The sequence below is a fragment of the Colobus angolensis genome, unplaced genomic scaffold, assembly GCF_000951035.1.
Source record: "Colobus angolensis palliatus isolate OR3802 unplaced genomic scaffold, Cang.pa_1.0 Scaffold49, whole genome shotgun sequence".
Taxonomy (NCBI): Eukaryota; Metazoa; Chordata; class Mammalia; order Primates; family Cercopithecidae; genus Colobus; species Colobus angolensis.
In genome coordinates this window covers 2,687,729-2,707,716 of record NW_012118376.1, presented here as the reverse complement: position 1 = coordinate 2,707,716, position 19,988 = coordinate 2,687,729, and the positions used below count along the sequence as shown (strand labels likewise).

General features: G+C 42.0%; 1 protein-coding gene across 1 annotated transcript in view; it reads left to right on the top strand.

Annotated features, from left to right (window-relative positions):
• LOC105524105 overlaps positions 1-19,988 on the top strand; it is a 65,641-nt gene that overhangs the window by 29,447 nt on the left and 16,206 nt on the right. The window contains exon 6 of the mRNA XM_011959224.1: positions 2,537-2,738. Within this exon, the coding sequence (XP_011814614.1) occupies positions 2,537-2,593 (57 nt within the window). The 3' untranslated portion in view covers positions 2,594-2,738. The remainder of the gene's footprint in view (positions 1-2,536; positions 2,739-19,988) is intronic.

The window sequence follows — 19,988 nt, the reverse complement described above, 5'->3', positions numbered from 1 at the left end:
TCTCGACCATGGAGGTACAGTATTGTATCCTCTTCTCTTAGCTTTGGGATAATGCCTATTGTATCCATCTGAGAACTTAATGATTCCGTAATCTCTCATTAACGTGAACAATTTCATTCAAGAAGGTTTATGGGTAGAATGAAAAATAAGAAACCTAGCAGAATGACATGCTTTTATTTTACTATCATGCATATAAAGGAAGACAAATATGCCAATAATACCCTTCTAATTCAATAGAAGAGTCTTACAAGAACTTGTGCTATTTAGCAAAAGAGACACATCAATGACTAACTTGTTCCCTGGGCAAATCACCAAGTAAGACAATCAAAGCCACAGATTTTCATAGGTTCTGTTTCCAGGAAGACAGCAGTTTCCAAAGTCTTCAGAGTCCGAGAAGACCAAGTTCTTCAATTTTTATGTGTGTGTGTGTGTGTGTATACATATTTTTTTTTTTTTTTTTTTTTGAGACAGAGTCTCACTCTTTCACCCAGGCTGGAGTGCAGTGGCACAATCTCAGCTCACTGCAACCTCCGCCTCCCAGGTTCAAACGATTCTCCTGCCTCAGCCTCCCGAGTAGCTGGGATTACCACCATGTGCCACCACACCCGGCTAACTTTTGTATTTTTACAAAAATACAAAAGAGACAGTTTCGCCACGTCGTCCAGGCTGGCCTTGAACTCCTGACCTCAAGTGATCCGCCCACCTTGACCTCCCAAAGTGCTAGGATTACAGATGTGAGCCACCATGCCCAGCCTCTCAAATTATATTTCTAAGGACACAGTTTTAATAGAGACAACAAACTTAAAACTGTTAGAAATTTTCACCTGCCTCTATATTGTACAGTAAAGTAAAATTGATATTCCCTAAAAGTTCCAAGTTGAGAGCAAATGTAAGCCTGTACAGCCCAATTTTTCCAGAAACAGAAACCAAGAAAGTAATAGGATTTTACCAAATACTAGTGAAAAAAAGAGCACGGTATTAATCTTCCACATAAATAAGGTCACATGCAAACATGAGAAAACCCCCTAAATCGCACTGTTTGTGTTTCTTTATGGAACCCTTCTCTAAGTAACATATCTGACACGCCAACCCCCTTCCATTCCCCCATTGCAATCCTGAGAAAAGCATTTCTCCTTCCACCACCACTACCAGAGTAAGTGCCCTCTCCCCCCAGGCTCTCAGCCAGTGCAGCTTTACTTCTATGCCCAGTTTCCACCTGGCTCATTTCTGCCTCTGGCCTTTTGTTCAGCTTTCCCTGCTTGGGGCACCCACCCCATTCCCTTTAGTGCTTCCATGATTCTGAACTATTATAGAAATCACCTTTCATCTAGATTGTTTGCCTTTGAACCCTCTAGGCCTTGCTAAGGGGCGGGTATAGGTTGGAATGAGAGCAGAGGGGGCAAAACGTTCTGGTAGTCTGTTTTCCAGGACAAGCGCTCTGTCTCTGGAAATAGTAACAAGAGCCACGTTGAACAGAAAGGCTTGCTTTCGTGAATGTTTCTGTTATATATATGCATTTTTTTTTTTTTTTAATTCGAGAGAAGAGGAAGTGTACTTCCCCTGGCACTCTGTCGTGTTCAGGATGAGGAAGGCAGACAAACAGGGAACCTAGGTTTTATGTGAACTCGCTGATTGAGACTGACAATGCCTGGTACTTGGAAAGGACACCATCTTTACCTTTACCGTGAGGACAGGGTCTCACTGTCACCCCAACCACTTGCCTGATAATATGGTTCCTGGATGCTGCGGGACAGGGGTAAGGAGTGGAGAGGTGTTTAGGGGGAGGAATGCGGTTAGCAGTCTTTTGTGTGCTGGCAGGAAACCTGGGTCCACAACTCCGGAGATCCTTGTTTACTATATACCAGACAGTGAGGCTGATGATGATCTGGAAGATGTTCATTCAGAAGCCAGCCCTGGAAGATGTTCATTCAGAAGCCAGCAGCCAAAAGGAGTGGACAGAACCAGAGGCAGGCAGTAAGAAAAGGTGACCTGAGGGGCAGGAAAAGCAATGGAGTCATATAAATCACATACTGTCTTGTGCTGCTATTGAAATGTGCATCCATTCATTTATACATTCACTTTTTTTCAACCAACAGTTATTGAATGCCTGTGTTTTCACATTATTGAATGTGAATTCAATGCATCTTATTAAGGTGGTAGTTCTTTTTTTTTTTTTTTTGGTAGTGGTGGTTGTTTTTTGAGATGGAGTTTTGCTCTGTCGCCCTGGCTACAGTACAGTGGTGTAGTCTCAGCTCACTGAAAACTCCGCCTCCCAGGTTCAACTAATTCTGCTTCAGCCGTGCACTACAACACCTGGCTAATTTTTTAAAACTTTATTTTATTTTTAGTAGAGATGGGGTTTCACCATGTTGGCCAGGCTGGTCTCAAACTCCTGATCTCAACGGATCCTCCTGCCTCGGCCTCCCAAAGTGCTGGTACTACATGCATGAGCCACCATGCCTGGCCTAAGGTGTTGGTTCTGTATCTAAGTTTAGAAACATCTAAATTTTAAGTTTTATTGTTGTTGTTGTTGCAGGAAAACACAGATCCTGGTGCCGAACATGAGGACAGGACAGACCAAAGGAGAAAGTAGAAGGAGGGGATCTTCTCTCTCAGCCTCGTCCTCCTGGGCCTGGATGCTGGAGAGTCACGAGGTGCTTCAGAGTACTCTGGGTGAGGAGGGAGAGATGGTGCCCACCACATGGAGGCCAGCCTAGGTCTTGTAAGAAACCTGTGAGGTACGAAGGAGTAATTTTTCTTTCCAAGCCATTTCTCTGCTTATTTCTCAGATCAGTGCCCTTTATGTTTGAACTTGGTGTGAATGACCATCTTAGTGATTCTTACTGCAATGACAATAGGGAGTTAAATGACATAAGATTCTTTTTTATGGTAAAGGATATAGAAATGTATCTGCATGTGGTCAATGTAGAATATTCCCAGCCAGAGGTGCAGTTTTCGGGATCCCTTCCACAGACATTGTGTGGAAACACACCTATTAACCAATAAGGGGTGAAATTTCACCAGAATGGAGAAGCATCCTCTTTTCCCTTTTCACAGGGATGGGGATGAGGTTAGGGATGGGGTTATACCTTCTTTGCTCTCCCAGCTGCTTCTATATATCTTAGCCTGTATATGCCTAAAGTTAAGCCAAGACGAAGAGTCATAGACAGGTAGTTTATTTGCAAAATGATACTAGGGATCAGGAGTGAGGAATGAGAGAGTAAAGCAGGGGAGGCAGAAAAGCCATTGCAAGCATGCTCTGTCAATAGAGGAGTGACCGACAAGCACGTGAAAGGCCTCAGTGTTACTAGTCATCAGAATTCAAATGAAACCACCACGAGATACCTACTAGATGCCTATTAGAATGGCTACATTAATAATACTACAGTAACAAATGTTGGTAAGGGTGTGGAACAATCAGAGCTCTCATAAATTGTTGGTAGGGGTGTAAATTTGTACAACTGCTTTGGAAAGGTCTGGCACTTTCTTAAAAAACTAAACACACACCTTCTGTGACCCAGCAATTTCATTCCTAGATATTTGCCCAAGAGAAATGAAAATATGTGTATATAAACAGACTTGTTTAAGAATGTTCACAGCAGCATTATATGTTATAGTCAGAAACTGGAAACAGGCCAGGCATGGTGGCTCACGCCTGTTATCCTAGCACTTTGAGAACCTCAGGTAAGAGGATTGCTTGAGGCTAGGAGTTCGAGACCAGCCTGGGGAATATAGCAAGACCCTGTCTTCACAAAAAAAACAAAAAAAAAAAAACAAAAAAAACACACAAACATTAGCCAGCATGGTGGCACACATCTGTAGTCCTAGCTACTCAGGAGGCTGAGGTGGGAGGATCACTTGAGCCCAGGAGTTCAAGGCTGCAGTAAGCCATGATCACCCAGCCTGGTGATAGACTAAGACCTTGTTTCAAAAACAACAACAACAAAAGACAAAAACAAACAAACAAAAACTGGAAACAGCCCATTGACAGAAGAATGGATAAACAAACTATGGTATGTCCATGCAACGGAGTATTGCCCAGCCATAAAAGGGAATAGAGTATTGATATAATAATATGGGTAAATATTAAAGCATGCTGGGTGAAAAAAGCCTTACGTAAAAGAATATGGTATTTTCCTATTTAAAGTTCTAGAATAGGCAGAACTAATCTGCAATGATGAAAAATCAAAATAGCGATCTGTGCAGATGTGGGCGTAGAAGTAGGAGTTGACAGAGAGCAGGCATGAGGGAATGTTCTTATACATCTTCAAAGGAGTTTGGGTTACACATGTCAATGTACTTTTCAAAACTTACTGAATGGTACACTTACAATTGTTCATTTTATTGAATATAAATTTTGCCTTAAAAGAAAAACATCGTAAATGAATACCGAAGTTTAGTTAATGGGATGCATGCTGAAACGTTAAGGGTGAATTATACTGTTATCTGAAAAGTACTTTGAAATGCATTAAAAATTAAAATAGATTAGCAGATGGATAGAACACTAGACAAATGGATATATATATATGACAAAAGAAATAGAATAAGATGTTAGTTGTACAATCTAGATAGGGATATAGGGGTTTTCACTGTAGAATTCTTTCAACTTCTCTGTATGCTTGAACATTTTTTATAATAAAAAGTGAGGTAAAAAGAAAAACACAGGATCACATTGGCTACGACTGAGCAACTGCTGTACAAGCCTATCAGGACCTTTGAGGAGTTTTCTGAAATCCACTTCAGAACCTAACACCTGAGTGGTGGAAGGGAAAACATTTAGCTATTGGCTTCTTTCTCCTTGTGTCAGTGCTTACAGCCCTCTTGCAGGTGCCCTGCACCTTAGAGAATTCCCAGGGTAGGGAGCTAGAGGTACACAGCATACATGGGCTGACGTGGGATGCTTCAGATTGCACCTGTGTGTAGCTGGTCAAAGCCTATGCATAATCAAGAGTCCGATTACCCTCCAAACTCAGTGTCTTACAACAAACAGCCAGCCATTCTCCACAATTCCTGTGGGTCAGAAATTCAGGAGTCACTTAGCTGGCTGATTCTAGCTCAGGGTCTGTGATGACATTATATTCAATATTTTAAGCCAGGCCTGCATTTATCTGAAAACTTGATTGGGGCTGAAAGATCCACTTTCAAAGTGGTGCACTACATGGCCCTTGGCAGGAGGCTTCAGTGTCCCTGCCACATGGGCCTCACAATAGGGGTGCTGAATGTCCTTGTAACATGGCACATGGCATCCCCCAGAGTGAGTGATTATTGGCAGGAGGGAGTCACAATGTCTTTTATGACCTAGTCTTGGAAATCACACACTGTCACTTCCACCACCTTTTATTACTTAGAAGTGAATCACTGGGCACATTCCACGCTCCAGGAGAAGGGAATAAGGCTTCCCCCTTTTCCCCGTTTTTTTTTTTTTTTTTGAGACAGAGTCTCGCTTTGTTGCCCAGGCTGGAGTGCAGTGACGTGATCTCGGCTCTCTGCAACCTTCACTTCCCGGGTTCAAGCAGTTCTTCTGCCTCAGCCTCCCGAGTAGCTGGGACTACAGGTGTGAGCCACCACACCTGGCTAATTTTTGTATTTTTAGTAGAGACGGGGTTTCACCGTATTGGCCGGACTGGTCTTGAACTACTGACCTCGTGATCCACCCACCTCAGCCTCCCAAAGTGCTGGGATTACAGGCGTGAGCTACCACTTCCAGCCTAGGCTTCAGTTTTTGAAGGAAGGAACATCAAAGAAGTTAAGAACATGTTTTGAAACCACAACAGATTTCTATTACGTTTCACCTTTGCCCTTCTTAGGGCTTTTGTGCTCTGCATTAAGTCCAATCTGCCCAGAGTCTTCTAGATTGTGGCTAGCTCTAAATCCTACAAAGACTAAATACAAGAAGGTTAATAGAACAACTTATATTCCCTGCTGATGCAACAGATTCCAAGTCCATAAATAGTACTTGTCATCTCCATTTTCCACCATTTGCTCTAGATTTCCCTTAACCTCAGCCAATTCTTTGGCTAACGTAGGTTGCTTTCCTGATGTCTGATTCAAAACTTTATCTCTGAGGGGTCTGAGCCTTTAGTTGACCTTGTAAAGTCATGATCACTGCGACTGCCCATCCGCCATCACCAGTCATGGAATCATCAATAGATGTCCCTGTGAATCCTCTATGTCCCAGACACAGTCCTTCCTGCACACATAATATAACAACAGCCTTAGCTCCTCATGGTAATCAGAGTCAATTACTCTTTTCAGCATAGGAACACTTCTTCTTTCTTGCTGGTCTACTGCCATGAGGAACCCCAAATTCAAAAGCGATAATCACACTTTAAAGTGAATGGAAGCGCTATCATTTCTTAGTGCACACATTCGCCTACCTGAAAGTGGGACAATTAATTCAGCAGAACCTAAGCTCATTTGATGGGAATTGCACAATATTTTTAAGTGGATCATGAGAAGTGATGGTGAGGGGGGCAATCCTACTTCTACCTCATGTTTCCTGGACCAATGTTGCTAGACATTGGGTACATAGCACCATGTATCAGCTATTGTTTTAGCACATATATACAATATTCTGGAGGACAGTGTAATTACCGACAGGTCGTTCTACCTGAACCTGAGCTGGCACTGAAAATCCTTTTCAAGAACTTCTGCTTTCAACCATGAAGGAGTAAGCCAGCCTGTGGTTACATTTTGAAAGTAAGCAACTAGAAAACTAAACAAAATGTAGGAAAAAATTATTTTAAGGCTTTGGATAAGAGTCCAATGAGATTATGATCCCCATAAAAAGGAAAACAAAGGGGGCAAAATACACCCTCATGTAGGCTTTCTTCCTGTAGGTAGCTCCAAGACTGTGATTCAGGGAGATGAAATTGTACAGAGTGTGGTCATTTCCACTGAATTAAACAGAGATTATAGTTCAAGAAGACCAAGGTAGCTATGATTTATAAGGCAGAGAACCTGTCTAAGTCCATTTTCTGTTTTTATAGCCAAGTACCTGAGACTACGTAGCTTATAATGAAGAGAAATCTATTTCTCACAGTTCTGAAGGCTGAAAGTCCAATGTTGAGAGGGTGCATTTGGTGAGGGCCTCCCTATTGGTAGGGACTCTCTGCAGAGTCCCAAGGTGGTATAGGGCATAGAGAGGGAGCTAAGCATGCTAGCTTATGTTTCTTTCTCCTCTATGAAGCCACTCACATCCCACACTCATGACCTTATCTCTTTCGAATGACCTCCAAAGATGCTGCTTCTCAAAATACTATAGTTGAATTTCCCACGCTCTTAATATTGTTACAGTGGGGATTAAGTTTCAACATGAGTTTCAGAGGGGACAAACATTCAAACTCTAGCATTGCTTGAGAGGAGCGCTCTCAAGAAATCTCTGACTGGGTGCAGTGGCTCACACCTGTAATCCCAGCACTTTGGGAGGCTGAGGTGGATGGATTGCTTCAGCCCAGGAATTTGAGACCAGCCTGAGTAACATGGCGACATCCTGTCTCTGCAAAAAATACAAAAAATTAGCTGGGTGTAGGGGTGCACACCTGTGGTCCCAGCTACTTGGGAGGTTGACGGGGAGGATCACCTGAGCCTGGGGAGGCAGAGGTTGCAGTAAGCCATGATGGTGCCACTGCACTCCAGCCTGGGCAACAGTGAGACTCTTGACTCTTTGCCTGAACACCAAACTAGTCAGGAATAGGATGAAATCCCATAGGGCTGGACAAGAACAACTTGCAAGGAAAGAATAGTTCTGTGTAAGCTGTAAGACAAATAACCAATAACCAGGGTTCACACAGAGCTGGGAATCATTTGAGTTCCCTCTAGTCAGAGTAAAGAGACCTTGGTGAATACACATAACATTCAGTAAAAATCCTGGAAAGGCAACAGTTTGAAGTGGGGCTAAATTATTTCTCAAATAAATGCTACTCTAGAAAACACTAAAGGATCCTAGAACATACCTCAAAATGATCAAATTAATCTTCAAGTAAAAGCCCAACAGAAAAGATTCAACAGTCTTCTAAGAAATATAAAATTTCAGCACCCAATAATGTAAACTTCACAATATCTAGAATCCAATCTGAAATTAATAGACATATGAAGAAAAAGAAAATATGAAGAATAGTCAAGAGAAAAATTGGTCACAAGACTCAGACCCAGAAACAACAGAGACTATGGGACTATCAGACAACAAGGTTAATATAGCTATTGGAAATATGTTGGCTAGGCCTGGTGGTTCACACCTGTAATCCCAGCGCTTTGGGAGGCTGAGGTGGGTGGATTGCTTGAGCCCAGGAGCTGGAGACCATCCTGGGCAACGTGAAAATCCATCACTACACAAAATACTAAAAATTATTCAGGTGTGGTGGTACACACCTGTATCCCAGCTACTTGGGAGGCTGAGATGGGAGGATCACCTGAGCTCAGGAGGTTGAGGCTGTAGTGAGCTGAGATTGTGCCACTCACTCCAGCCTGGGCAACAGAGTGAGACACTGTCTTAAAAAAAAAAAAAAGAAAGAAAGAAATATGTTTCTTACATAAAGAGACGAAAGAACGTGAAAGTTATAAGAAATAAAAGATTTATAAGGGACTAAACTCAAGCTTTTAGCGATAAAAATACGACCTCTAAAATTGAAAATTCACTGGATAGATATAATAGCAGATGAGACACTGTAGAAGAAAAGAACAGTGAACATAATGACACAGGAAAAGAAACTGCCCAAAGTGAAGCACAGAGAAAAGATGGATAAACAGCACATCAGTGAGCTGGGGAACAATATTATATGTGCATTTGAAGTAAAAGAAGGAAAGGAAAAAGAGGAGGGATAAAAATGTTTAAAGAATTAATAGTAAAAGACATTTCTAAATTCTTCACACCTGTTAGGATTTTTGTGTTGTTTTGTTTTGCTTTTGAGCAAAAAGACACAGGGTCTTGCTCTGTCACCCAGGCTGGAATGCAGTGGCACTCACAGCTCACTGTCTTGAAGATTAAGACAGGGTCTTGCTCTGTCACCCAGGTCTTGCTCTGTCAGGGGTCTTGCTCTGTAACCCAGGTTGGAATGCAGTGGCGCTCAGAGCTCACTGCAGCCTCAAACTCCTGGGCTGGCTTCAGTGATTCTTCTGCCTCAGCCTCTGGAGTAGCTGGGACTACAGGCATGCACCACCATGCCAGCTAAATTCTTTTATTTTAATGTTTTTGTAGAGACACACTCTTTCTATGTTGTCCAGGCTGTCTCAAACTCCTGGCCTCAAATGATTCTCCTGCCTTGGCCTCCCAAAGTGCTGGGATTACAAGGGGGAGCTACCATGCACCACTGTTTTTTTGAAAAGGAAAAATAACAGTTGTTGGAAAGAATGTAGAGAAATTGGAACTCCTGTGCATTGCTGGTGGGAATATAAAATTGTGCAGCTGCAATGGAAAGCAGTTTGGTGGTTCTTCAAAAAGTTAAACAGAGAATTACCATATGATTTAGCAATTCCACTCCTAAGTATACGCCCCAAAGAATTAAAGAATTAAAAGCAGAGACTCAAATAGATACTTGTACACCAATGTCCATGGAAGTGTTAATTTGCAAAAGCCAAAAGGCATAAACAATTCAAATGTCAAAACAGACAAGTGGATGTATATACATACAATGGAATATTATTCATCTTTTTAAAGGAAAGATATTTGGATATCTCCTATATCATCCTTTCAAGGATGAACTTTGAAAACATTATGCTAACTAAACTAAGCACAAAAGGAAAAATATTGTATGATTCCATTCATATGAAATACTTAAAACACACAAATTCATGGAAACAGAAAGTAAAATAGAGGTTGCCAGGGTCTGGGGGAATAGTAGATTGGGAAGTTATTGTTTAATGTGAACAGAGTTTCAGTTTAGGGTGATAAAAAAGTTCTGGAGATGGATGGTGGGAATGGTTACATGACAGTGAGAATACACTTAGTGCCACTCAACTGTACACTTAAAATGGCAGATTGTATGTTCTGTATATTTTACCACAATAAAATTAATTCTGTATATTTTACCGCAATAAAATTAAATCTCTTAAAAGTTAGTTACCGACGGGCTCAGTGGCCCATGCCTGTAATCCTAGCACTTTGGGAGGCTGAGGTGGGCGGATCATGCAGTCAGGAGATCGAGACCATTCTAGCTAACACGGTAAAACCCCATCTCTACTAAAACTACAAAAAATTAACCGGACATGGTGGCACACACCTTTAGTCCCAGCTACTTGGGAGGCTGAGGCAGGAGAATAGCTTGAACCTGGGAGGCGGAGGCTGCAGGGAACTGAGATTGTGCCACTACACTCGAGCTTGGGAGACAGAGAGAGACTCCTCAAAAAAAACAAAAGCAAAAACAGAAAACCTTAGTTACTACTGTTCAAGAATAAATTGTGCCTTATTTGCCAATTTATGTCATTTGAGGAGGATGACAAAAATTGAAGAGCTTGATGGAATTCAGTTTTGTAAAGTGGCATCTATGTGTGTTTCCTACCAAGTTTATATTTTTTGAAACAGTGTCTCGCTCTGTCACCCAGGCCAGAGTGCAGTGGCATAATCACAGCTCACTGCAACCTTAATCTCCTGGGCTCAGGTGATTCTCCCACCTCAGCCTCCCGAGTAGCTAGGACTACAGGTGTGTGCCACCATGCCTGGCTCTTTTAAAATTTGTTGACAGGGACTCTCCATGTTACCTAGGTGGTATTGAATTCCTGAGCTCGAGCAATCCTACCCGCCTTGGCCTCCAAAAATGTTGGGATTACAGGTGTGAGCCACAGCACCTGGCCCTACAAACTTTTAAAAACATAAATGCTTGTAGAAATTTAATTACATTTTGCCTCTGTGAATTCCTGATGAAAACTTTCTGAAATCTGTCATAACTACATAATCAAAAGAAAAAATAAGTATCTTTAATATTTTCACATCCCTGAGCTTTCTGACTCCTTCCTTAGTGCTATGGCAAGCTCCAGTCCAGGCAAGTTCCAGCCTCTGGACTTTATTTATCATAGGCCACTATTTTGTCCAAGCCTCAAGAAATCACTCTTGCAGTGTATTGCTACTGATATCCTTGCCAAGACACTGAGTTTAAATCAAGGAAGGGTGCTCCCAGGTCAACAAATTCACTGTTATCCAGCTTTCTATTCCACTCACCCACCTGGGTCCAACATCCTCAAGATCCACTTTCACAAGCTTATCCGGGTTCCTGCCTGTATACATTACCCAGGTAAATGGTTTGGCTCTGTGTCCCCACCCAAATCTCATCTCGAATTGTAATCCCCATGTGCTGAGGGCGGGGCTTGTAATCCCCACGTGTTGAGGGAGGGAGGTGATTGGATCATGGGGGAGGTTTCCCCCATGCTGTTCTCGTGATGAGTGGGTTCTCATGAGATCTGATGATTTTATAAGCATCCAGCATTTCCCCTGCTTACACTTCTCGCTCCCGCCACCCTGTGAAGAAGGATTTGCTTCCTCTTTGCCTTCCACCACGATTGTAAGTTTCCTGAGGCCCCTCCAGCTATGCAGAACTGTGAGTTAAACCTTTTTCCGTTATAAATTACCCAGTCTTAGGTATTTCTTTATAGCAGTGTGAGAATAGTCTAATATACCAGGTCCTTCAGTTTCTTTAGTAAACTATTTCCTACTGCAGCAGGGATACATTTCCCCACCTGCTTGAGCCAAAACCTGACTCCAGTTATCATGGAGTCAGTGAATTGGAGATGGAAGGAGACCTTGAGGAAGACAGACATCACTTTGCACAGCAAGATTCACATGAGGTATTTTCAGGATCTCCAGGAATGATGAGGCTGATGTCCCCAGCAAGGAGAAGGCTGACTTTGCTCTCCTAGAGGATGAAAATTAATCTAGTGACTCAATATTCTCAGACTTTTCTGTCCTATCCCAGCTCTTAAGATCTTAAGCTTTTCCTATCAGGGTTCTAACTTTGAAATAGGAAACCTGTGAAGGCTTGTCGTTCTGTCTCCTCTATGACTCTGTCGCCTGTTATCTTAATCTTCAAGACAGTATTCCCTGTGCCTGCAGGAGATCAAATTCTTTTAACCATTGCTCTATTCACTGTGGGATTGAGTTGATAGTTGGCTAACATGACCCTGTCATTTTCTTATTTTGAGACCTTCAAAGCAGTTAACAAAAGCCAATGAACTCCACATTCCTTTACAATTATCATTGCCTCCATATTGTTCAAGTACCATAGCTACCACTTGACCCAGAGCCTGTCCCTTCCACCTGTACCTCATCCCAGTCCACCACAGGTGACAGCCTTAATTGTGTTGCCACTGGATCCGCACTTACCACTCAAGCTGTGACGAAAATGATGAGAAAAACGCTCTTCTCTTGCAGTGACCATCTGGCTACCTGCAAAGTATGCTTAGAATTCTAGATTCCTTTGAAGTCTTGGTAAAGATCTCCCAAGGGCTGGCTGATGGGGACATGGAGATTCTTAATCCTGTTCACCTACAACATCCCATCCAAAGGGAGCCTCAAAAGTAGTAACTGCCCACCTTTATGGGTTGTGCATGCATTACTGCCAAGCAGCTTTCCACAGGCATCACAGACTTTGGTGTCAGACAAGCCTTGGAGCAAAAGCTACAGGTCCAGCGTTTGGACTGAGGCAAGGTCAGGTTATGCCTATGTGGAACTGCTTGCCTACACTAGTGACTGGGGTAGGTGGCTGGTCCAAAAGGATGGGAAATGGTGCTCAAGAGTTCTGGTCCCCTGGAGGCCTTGCCTGGAGCCAAGTGTCAGCACACAAAACATCATCAGCTCATTCTGGAGCATTTACTTTAACCCAAGTATTAATAAAGAAATTGGAAGTCAATTCGTAGATGCATTGGACCAGAACAAAGTCAAAGTCTATTAGCCTAATCAATGTCCTGGCTACCCTTTTGTCTGTGTGGTTGTACGGGGTTTGGTTTGAGTCTGAGGACCATGATCACAGTCCATTTCTCAGGAGACTAAACAAGAAACCAGGCTTAAGATTCTCAAACTTATTAACATCCTTCCCTTTACCCAGATATTAGCCTGATGACAATTTCATTCATCAACCTAGCTTTGAACATAGTTTTCAGTGTCCAAATTCTTTCTGGATAGTTTATTTCTCTGTTCAGTTATTAGGTCTGTCGTCTTTTATATGATCTACTGTGTCCACATAAAAAATTACCAACATTTTCCCAACCAGTTTAGTAATGAAAGTACCATCTAATTAAAAAAAAAAAACTTCAGTGTGGGGAAAAGGAGGACAGATGCAATTATTAGACTGTCATCATATGAGGGTCTCTATTGGTTTTAAAAAGTTATAGCTACCTGAGGATTTTTTCAAAAAATTTTATTATGAAAAATTTTAAACATCCACAAAGTAGGAAGAATAAAATAATAAATCCCCGTGTACCCATCAGTCAGCCCTTGGGAGATCTTTACCAAGACTCCAAAGGAATCTAGAATTCTAAGCATACTTTGCAGGTAGCCAGGATGGTCACTGTAAGAGGAACGTTTTTTCTCATCATTCCCATCACGTCTTGAATGAGTGATCACATTTCTACCTTGGAAACGGATGACTTCCCCTCTGGTGGGTTTATTTGCTCAGGTTCCCTTTAACCAGAGGGTATCAGGGCTGGGGCCAGACATGAGGCAAGATCTAGCTGTGCCCACCGGAGGGAGCAGTGTCCTCCTGTTTCACAGTAATTTGCTGTGGATTGGCGCGGCTACTTGTCAGAGTTTTATTTAGCTCTGTTCTTCTCCTTCTGTTGGAATATCATTCATTTTTCTTGGACTGTGGGATATGGTCCATGACCTTCACACTAGCTCTGTCATTACTGTCTGTAGGGTTTCGCAGCAAATGAATTGGTACAACGTCACCCACCCTACCTCTACACTGTTTGACTCTCACATTTCCTTCAGTCTAGGCTGCTCACTGTTTTCCATCTCAGTTCTGGGAAACCAGAAAAAAATTGGTTTGAAATTGAATCTTTAAAGTATGTTTTTCTAATGAAACTCCTAGATGGCCTTGATTGCGTTTCCAGATCTCCTCTCATCTCGCTTCTGTTTTCACACAGAGATGCTGTTGTTTTTCATAGTCTGGAGCATAGAAAAAATGTGGACTGCACTCTATGCTGATCAGAACCTATATAGACCTCTGGGTTTTATTTTGGGCACTGCATTTGAAAGGATATAATGGCAAACTGGAGTGGGGCGGGGGTGAGGGAGGGGAACTAACAGGTCTGAGCAATATCTGATGAACAATTAACCATGCAGAAAAGAAGACCCAGGGGAGGCAGAGTAGCTCTCTGTAAAAGCTGTGTTGAAATATAGCTATGACCAGTGTGGGGAAGTTAGAGAAAGCAAATTTCAGCTTTTTATAAGGTTAGATCAGAAATATCCGATAGTTAAACTAGACTGACTCATAAAGAAGTGAGTTCTCCTTCCTAGGAGTCAGATAAATGCCAGGTAACGTCTCTCAGGAATATACTTCGTGGGGGGAGCATTCTCCATAATAGAAAACATGTCTAGAACACTTATTTTCTTCCAAGTACTCTTCTAAGCACCTTTCCTTTATTATTTATTTAACCCTCATGACAACCTTGTGAAATAGGCACTTCAGATCCACAGCTTTTATCTGAAAACCTTAGGACCAAAATTCTTAATTTTCTGGATTTTAGAAAGGTGTATGGCACATACACCTTATGATAGAAAACACCGCCATGGGACTGTTCTCCATAATCAAATACATTAATATTTATACAGTGAGGCATGTGAATTTTTGCACTAAATGGAATACTTTTACATGAATTGGGTTACGTTTTGTTGTCAAATGAGTTCAGATCATCTCTTCCCACCAAAAAATTTTGAAATAATTTTAGGATTTTGCATTCTGAGTTGTAGAAAAGAGATTATGGGCACATATTGCTATTCCCAGTTTACTCATGAAGAAACTGAGGCAGAGAGATTAAGTAGCTTGCTCAAAGTCATACGGCTTCCACCCAGGCAGAAATCGGATTTGAGCCCTGCTCTTAAGCACTGTGTGGACTGCCTCTCCCTGTGCTCTGCCTCCTCTCTTTGAGGGGTTGGGCTTAGTTACCTGAAACGTCTCTAACCTTGAGCCTTCGATTCCTTGATCTCTGACTTCAACCAGCCTCACATTGGTTCCAAAGCGATACTCAGAGCTGTTCTCAGATACTAGACTGGAATAAATGAGAGACATCTGGAGAAAGGAGACCTCTTCCTATCCCAACAGGACTGTGTTTCACAGGAAGCATTTTAGTGTTGTTGTTCCCCAATGGCTAGGCAGAGGCAGACAAAGAGTATTGTGTATCATCATAATTTGTCTTCAATGACCTTTCTTTTTGTGCCATTCACCACCACCTGTTCCTCAAAACACCACCATGTGAACCCCAAGCCCAGTGGCTCAGGCTTGCCCTTTTTCCACCCACGTTCCAGGATGGATTTTTCCAGGAACAGGACTAACGACTCTTAACTTTTCTTCTACCATCTAGAGATGGATTATAAGACACCCAAGAAAATGGGTTTGGACATTCACATACTTGAGTTTAAGTCCAGATGTGCAAACCTGGGCGAAGCCATTTAACCTCATTCATCAACTTGTCAAATAGGACAGATAATACTTATCCGAGATGAATTCAAGTTTTTTTTTTTTTTTTTTTGAGACGGAGTCTTGCTCTGTCGCCCGGGCTGGAGTGCAGTGGCCGGATCTCAGCTCACTGCAAGCTCCGCCTCCCGGGTTTACGCCATTCTCCTGCCTCAGCCTCCGGAGTAGCTGGGACTACAGGCGCCCGCCACCTCGCCCGGCTAGTTTTTTTTTTTTGTATTTTTAGTAGAGACGGGGTTTCACCGTGTTAGCCAGGATGGTCTCGATCTCCTGACCTCGTGATCCGCCCGTCTCGGCCTCCCAAAGTGCTGGGATTACAGGCTTGAGCCACCGCGCCCGGCCAGAATTCAAGTTTTGGTGAGCCTGACATTTTCACTATTTGGTGGAGCCTTCTTTAAGCAAAAGAATAAAAATGTTTTGATATGAATTGGGTACAAAAGTATATATTTATTTAGAAACAGTTCTCATGTTCACATAAGGGGAAAGATGATGCATTAGGAGTTGAAGTGATCTTAACAAAAGAGTTTTTTTTGGATATAATTTACAAAATTATATGACCATTTAAACATATTGATAGGGCCCCTTTCCAGAGTTAGAAAGGGGTCCATTCAGCAAACAGTACTGCAACTTAGAATTCATTAACAGCAAGGTAAATTTGCTTCTGTATCAAACTCAGAGTTGTGAGAATTGAATCACAAGATTAAATATATGCAAATGTGTTTTGTAATCATTAAACACTGTGCATAATTATTTTGATGCCTACAACTAAGCAACAATATTTATACCTAGAACAACGCAAAAATATTTATTCAATAAATGATAAAATACATGAAATTTGCTCTCACCAAAGTAGTATACAAGCTAATTGTATTACATTTCCCTAGGCCTGAAAAAATTTATCAGAATAAATTTTTACATATTTTTACACAACAGTCCAATATTTTTGTACATATTTTTACACAACAGTCCAATATTGATAAAAGATTTGCAACCAAATATAACAAACCTATGTCCCAACCCTCATATTTTCTAATTCTACTTTCCAGACTCAATACATTTCCTCCATATTGCTAACTATTATGTGCTATATTGTTTTTCCTGATTTATCAACCTTGAGTATTGTCTGGTGACTTTCTATTATGGTATTATTCACTTTCTTCTTCCCATTCTCTCAATATAGTTATAGGACAGTTCTTCTTACAATATGAAATATTGTTTATGGCTGAACAAAATAGTGGACTATGATTTTACTTCCTTCCACATACCTCTAAATAATTGTGTTATTTTTCATTTGCTTAGTTTTCCATTGTACCTATACTTGGGTTTTCCCACTGTCTACAATAGCATTTTAGATATCTTTCTACGCAAATTCCCCACACTGCAGAGAGCCATGGAGCCCTCCATCCCTCTGCTCCAGACTAGTCTTGCTGTTTTCTGTGCAACAATATGGAACTTCATATGCTATCATGCTGGAAATTTCCATCATCTCTCTCCTAAATTGGATGTCCTGTGTTGTCTATCTTCCTCTGTTTTGGTTGTATCTTTTTGATGGCTCTTATTCTCCAGTAGCTTCTAAGGAAATGTTTATGGGAGGTACATTAACTGAGACTCTACACATGCATGTCTCAAAATATCTTTATTTTAGCCTTATAATTGACTGATAGTTTAGACGGATATGGAATTCCAGGTTTAAAACAGTTTCACTTGGAATTTGGAAGGCATTTCATTGTCTTCTAGCTTCTGATACTGCTCTAGAGAAGTTCTGCCATTCTCATTCACAATCCTTTGTATCTGATGACTTTTCCTCTTCGGAGGTGATCTATGATTTCACAATAACATGTGGTAGGTTAGATTATTATTCAAAGTAATCACTTTTCTCCCTCCCCCTGACTTACTTTGGCTAGTGGGATATTAGCAAGTATGTTGCAAGCAGGGGCTTGAAAAACACTTGTGTGGTTGGGCTTGTTTTCTTAGGCTTATGCCATCAGAAGCACAGAACAGGCTGATGACTAGCCCACTGGTTCTAGGAGGAGGATGAGTAACACATGGAGGAAAGCCAAACTCTCCTAGCCAAGCTCAGCCTGAATCAGCAGAGCTGCACAGTGGAGCCCAGCTTGGATCTGCCAACACTCAGCTGATTCATAGATCAATGACAATAAACGACTGTTATTTTAAGCCACTGAATTTTTGGATGTTTGTCATATAACATTTTGTGGCAATAGCTTTTGGTATCAGAAATTAGTATCTAATTGGTATTAGAAATTGGTATTTGTAGTGGGGTATAGGCACAAGGACACAAAAAAAATAAGTGGCATTGGTTTGGAGACTGAATGATGGGCACAAGAAAACTTATAGGAGGCTGGAAAGAAAATGGTAATCTGTGTTTTGCAGGGATGAGACATTTTCTAAAACTGTCACCTTTGGTAACTTGGAAGTTAGCATATGTACCTAAAAATATTTGGATTTGTGCTGAGAAGTCTTCAGGCACAATGATAAAAGTGTGAGCTAGTTGTATTTAGCTGCATATAATAGGTACTAGAGATGAGTTCAGAAAAGAACCAGCCAGGTTTCAAGGAACATGTAGGTGGAATACAGAGAGCCCAAGAATTCTGGGACTTGCTGAGTTGGAAAATAAACTTTTACATCTCCAATGTAGTTGGCAAGTCAGCTACATTGGGCCTTCTGTCCTGGAAGGTTCCACAGTTCATCCTCACAGGGTTAGATACCTCTCCTGGCTTTAGATTTGCCTTTCCTCGCCACAGAGCTTCAGCAAGCCCCACCACCTGGGGCTGGATCTGTAGTCCTGGAAGCACACACAGCATAATATTGACCAGAGGATCACTTCATAGCAAAGGAGGCTTGTGAATAGGACAATGACCGTGGAATCCACCGGTCATATCAGATACTACATCATCTAGATGGAGCCAGCCTCATAAAGCACTGGAATGGTCACTAAAAGCATAGCTGAAGCTCCAGCTGGAGGCAATGCTCTGAAAGGACAGGGTACCATCCTGCAGGATGCACCATATACACTAAACTGGGGTTCTCCATATAGTGCTGTGTCCTCAACAGGAAGAATACATAGGTCTGAGAACCAAGGAGTGAAAACAGGAGTGGACCCACTTATCATTTCCAATGACATCCTGGGGAATTTTGTGCTTCTTGTCTCTACAACTATGGGCTCTATGAGATTAGAGGTCTTGGTCCTCAAATGAAGTGTAGCTTGGCAGGAGGCACAGCAAGTGTCCCATTGAACTATATACTATGGCTTCCACCAGGGCATTTTGGACTCTTTCTATGAAGAGACCAGCAGGTGAAAAGAAGAGATCATTGACTTTCGTCGGCAGGAAGAGATGAGGCTGCCTGTACACAATGGGAGAGGGAGGAAGGAATGTGTATGGATCCCAGGTGATGCCTGTGGTCAAGTTTTTCTGTTGTCTTGCCCACTCTTGACTAGCTGTGGGCAACAAATTCCTCCTGACAAGGGTGTGATTGCCAACAGCTAAGACCTTCTGGAATAAAGATAATAAAGATAATAAAGGGGGGATTTAGAGTGGATAGTGCAGGTAGGAGAAGATGACTATGGGTTGCCATCTCAAGACAAATGGCGGCACTAGGGACTATATTCCTCCCATTAACTTCTCTCTTCTAAGTATTTCCTCAAGAAGAGGGCTCACAGGAGCCATGGGAAGCGGGATCTGTGGAGGACAAGAAATGGACTGTGGCAGTCCTGGAGGTACACTGCTTAGATGTCCCTTTAAGATAGTCGGCCATGGAAAGCATAGCTGAGTGACAGCTACATGGAGGCCGTACTTCCCTTTGACTGCTCCCAGCTGATCACCGAATAAGATGAGGATAGTAGAGCCACTTGTGCCTACCTGATGTGAGGCTACTCTAATGAACAGACCTTGCCTCAGACACTAACTGTCCTTTGTTCTGGCTGGACACAGTATCACAGTTTCTCAGAACTGTGCTGTGGCCTGAAGCTTTTCCTAGGCAGGACTTTCTTTCCTCTCTTCTTTCCCAGGTAGCAGACCTACATTATATTCTTCTGCTTTCCATTCCTTTACCTTCACAGGCGTTTCTCCCAATAAATCTCTTGACTACCTTATCTCACCTTGACATCTCAGAGGATCCAATGTGACATAAATGCCACAGCATTTCTATTTGAAATAATAGTATGACTTAGTATGGTTTGAATTCATTGTGCTGGACACTTGGGAGACCCTTTTAGTTGAGGGACTGAAGACTTTCAGCCAGAGGAATTTTTTTTTTTTGAGACTGAGTCTTGCTGTCACCCAGGCTGGAGTGCAGTGGTGCGATCTCGGCTCATTGCAACCTCTGCCTCCTGAGTTCAAGCAATTCTCC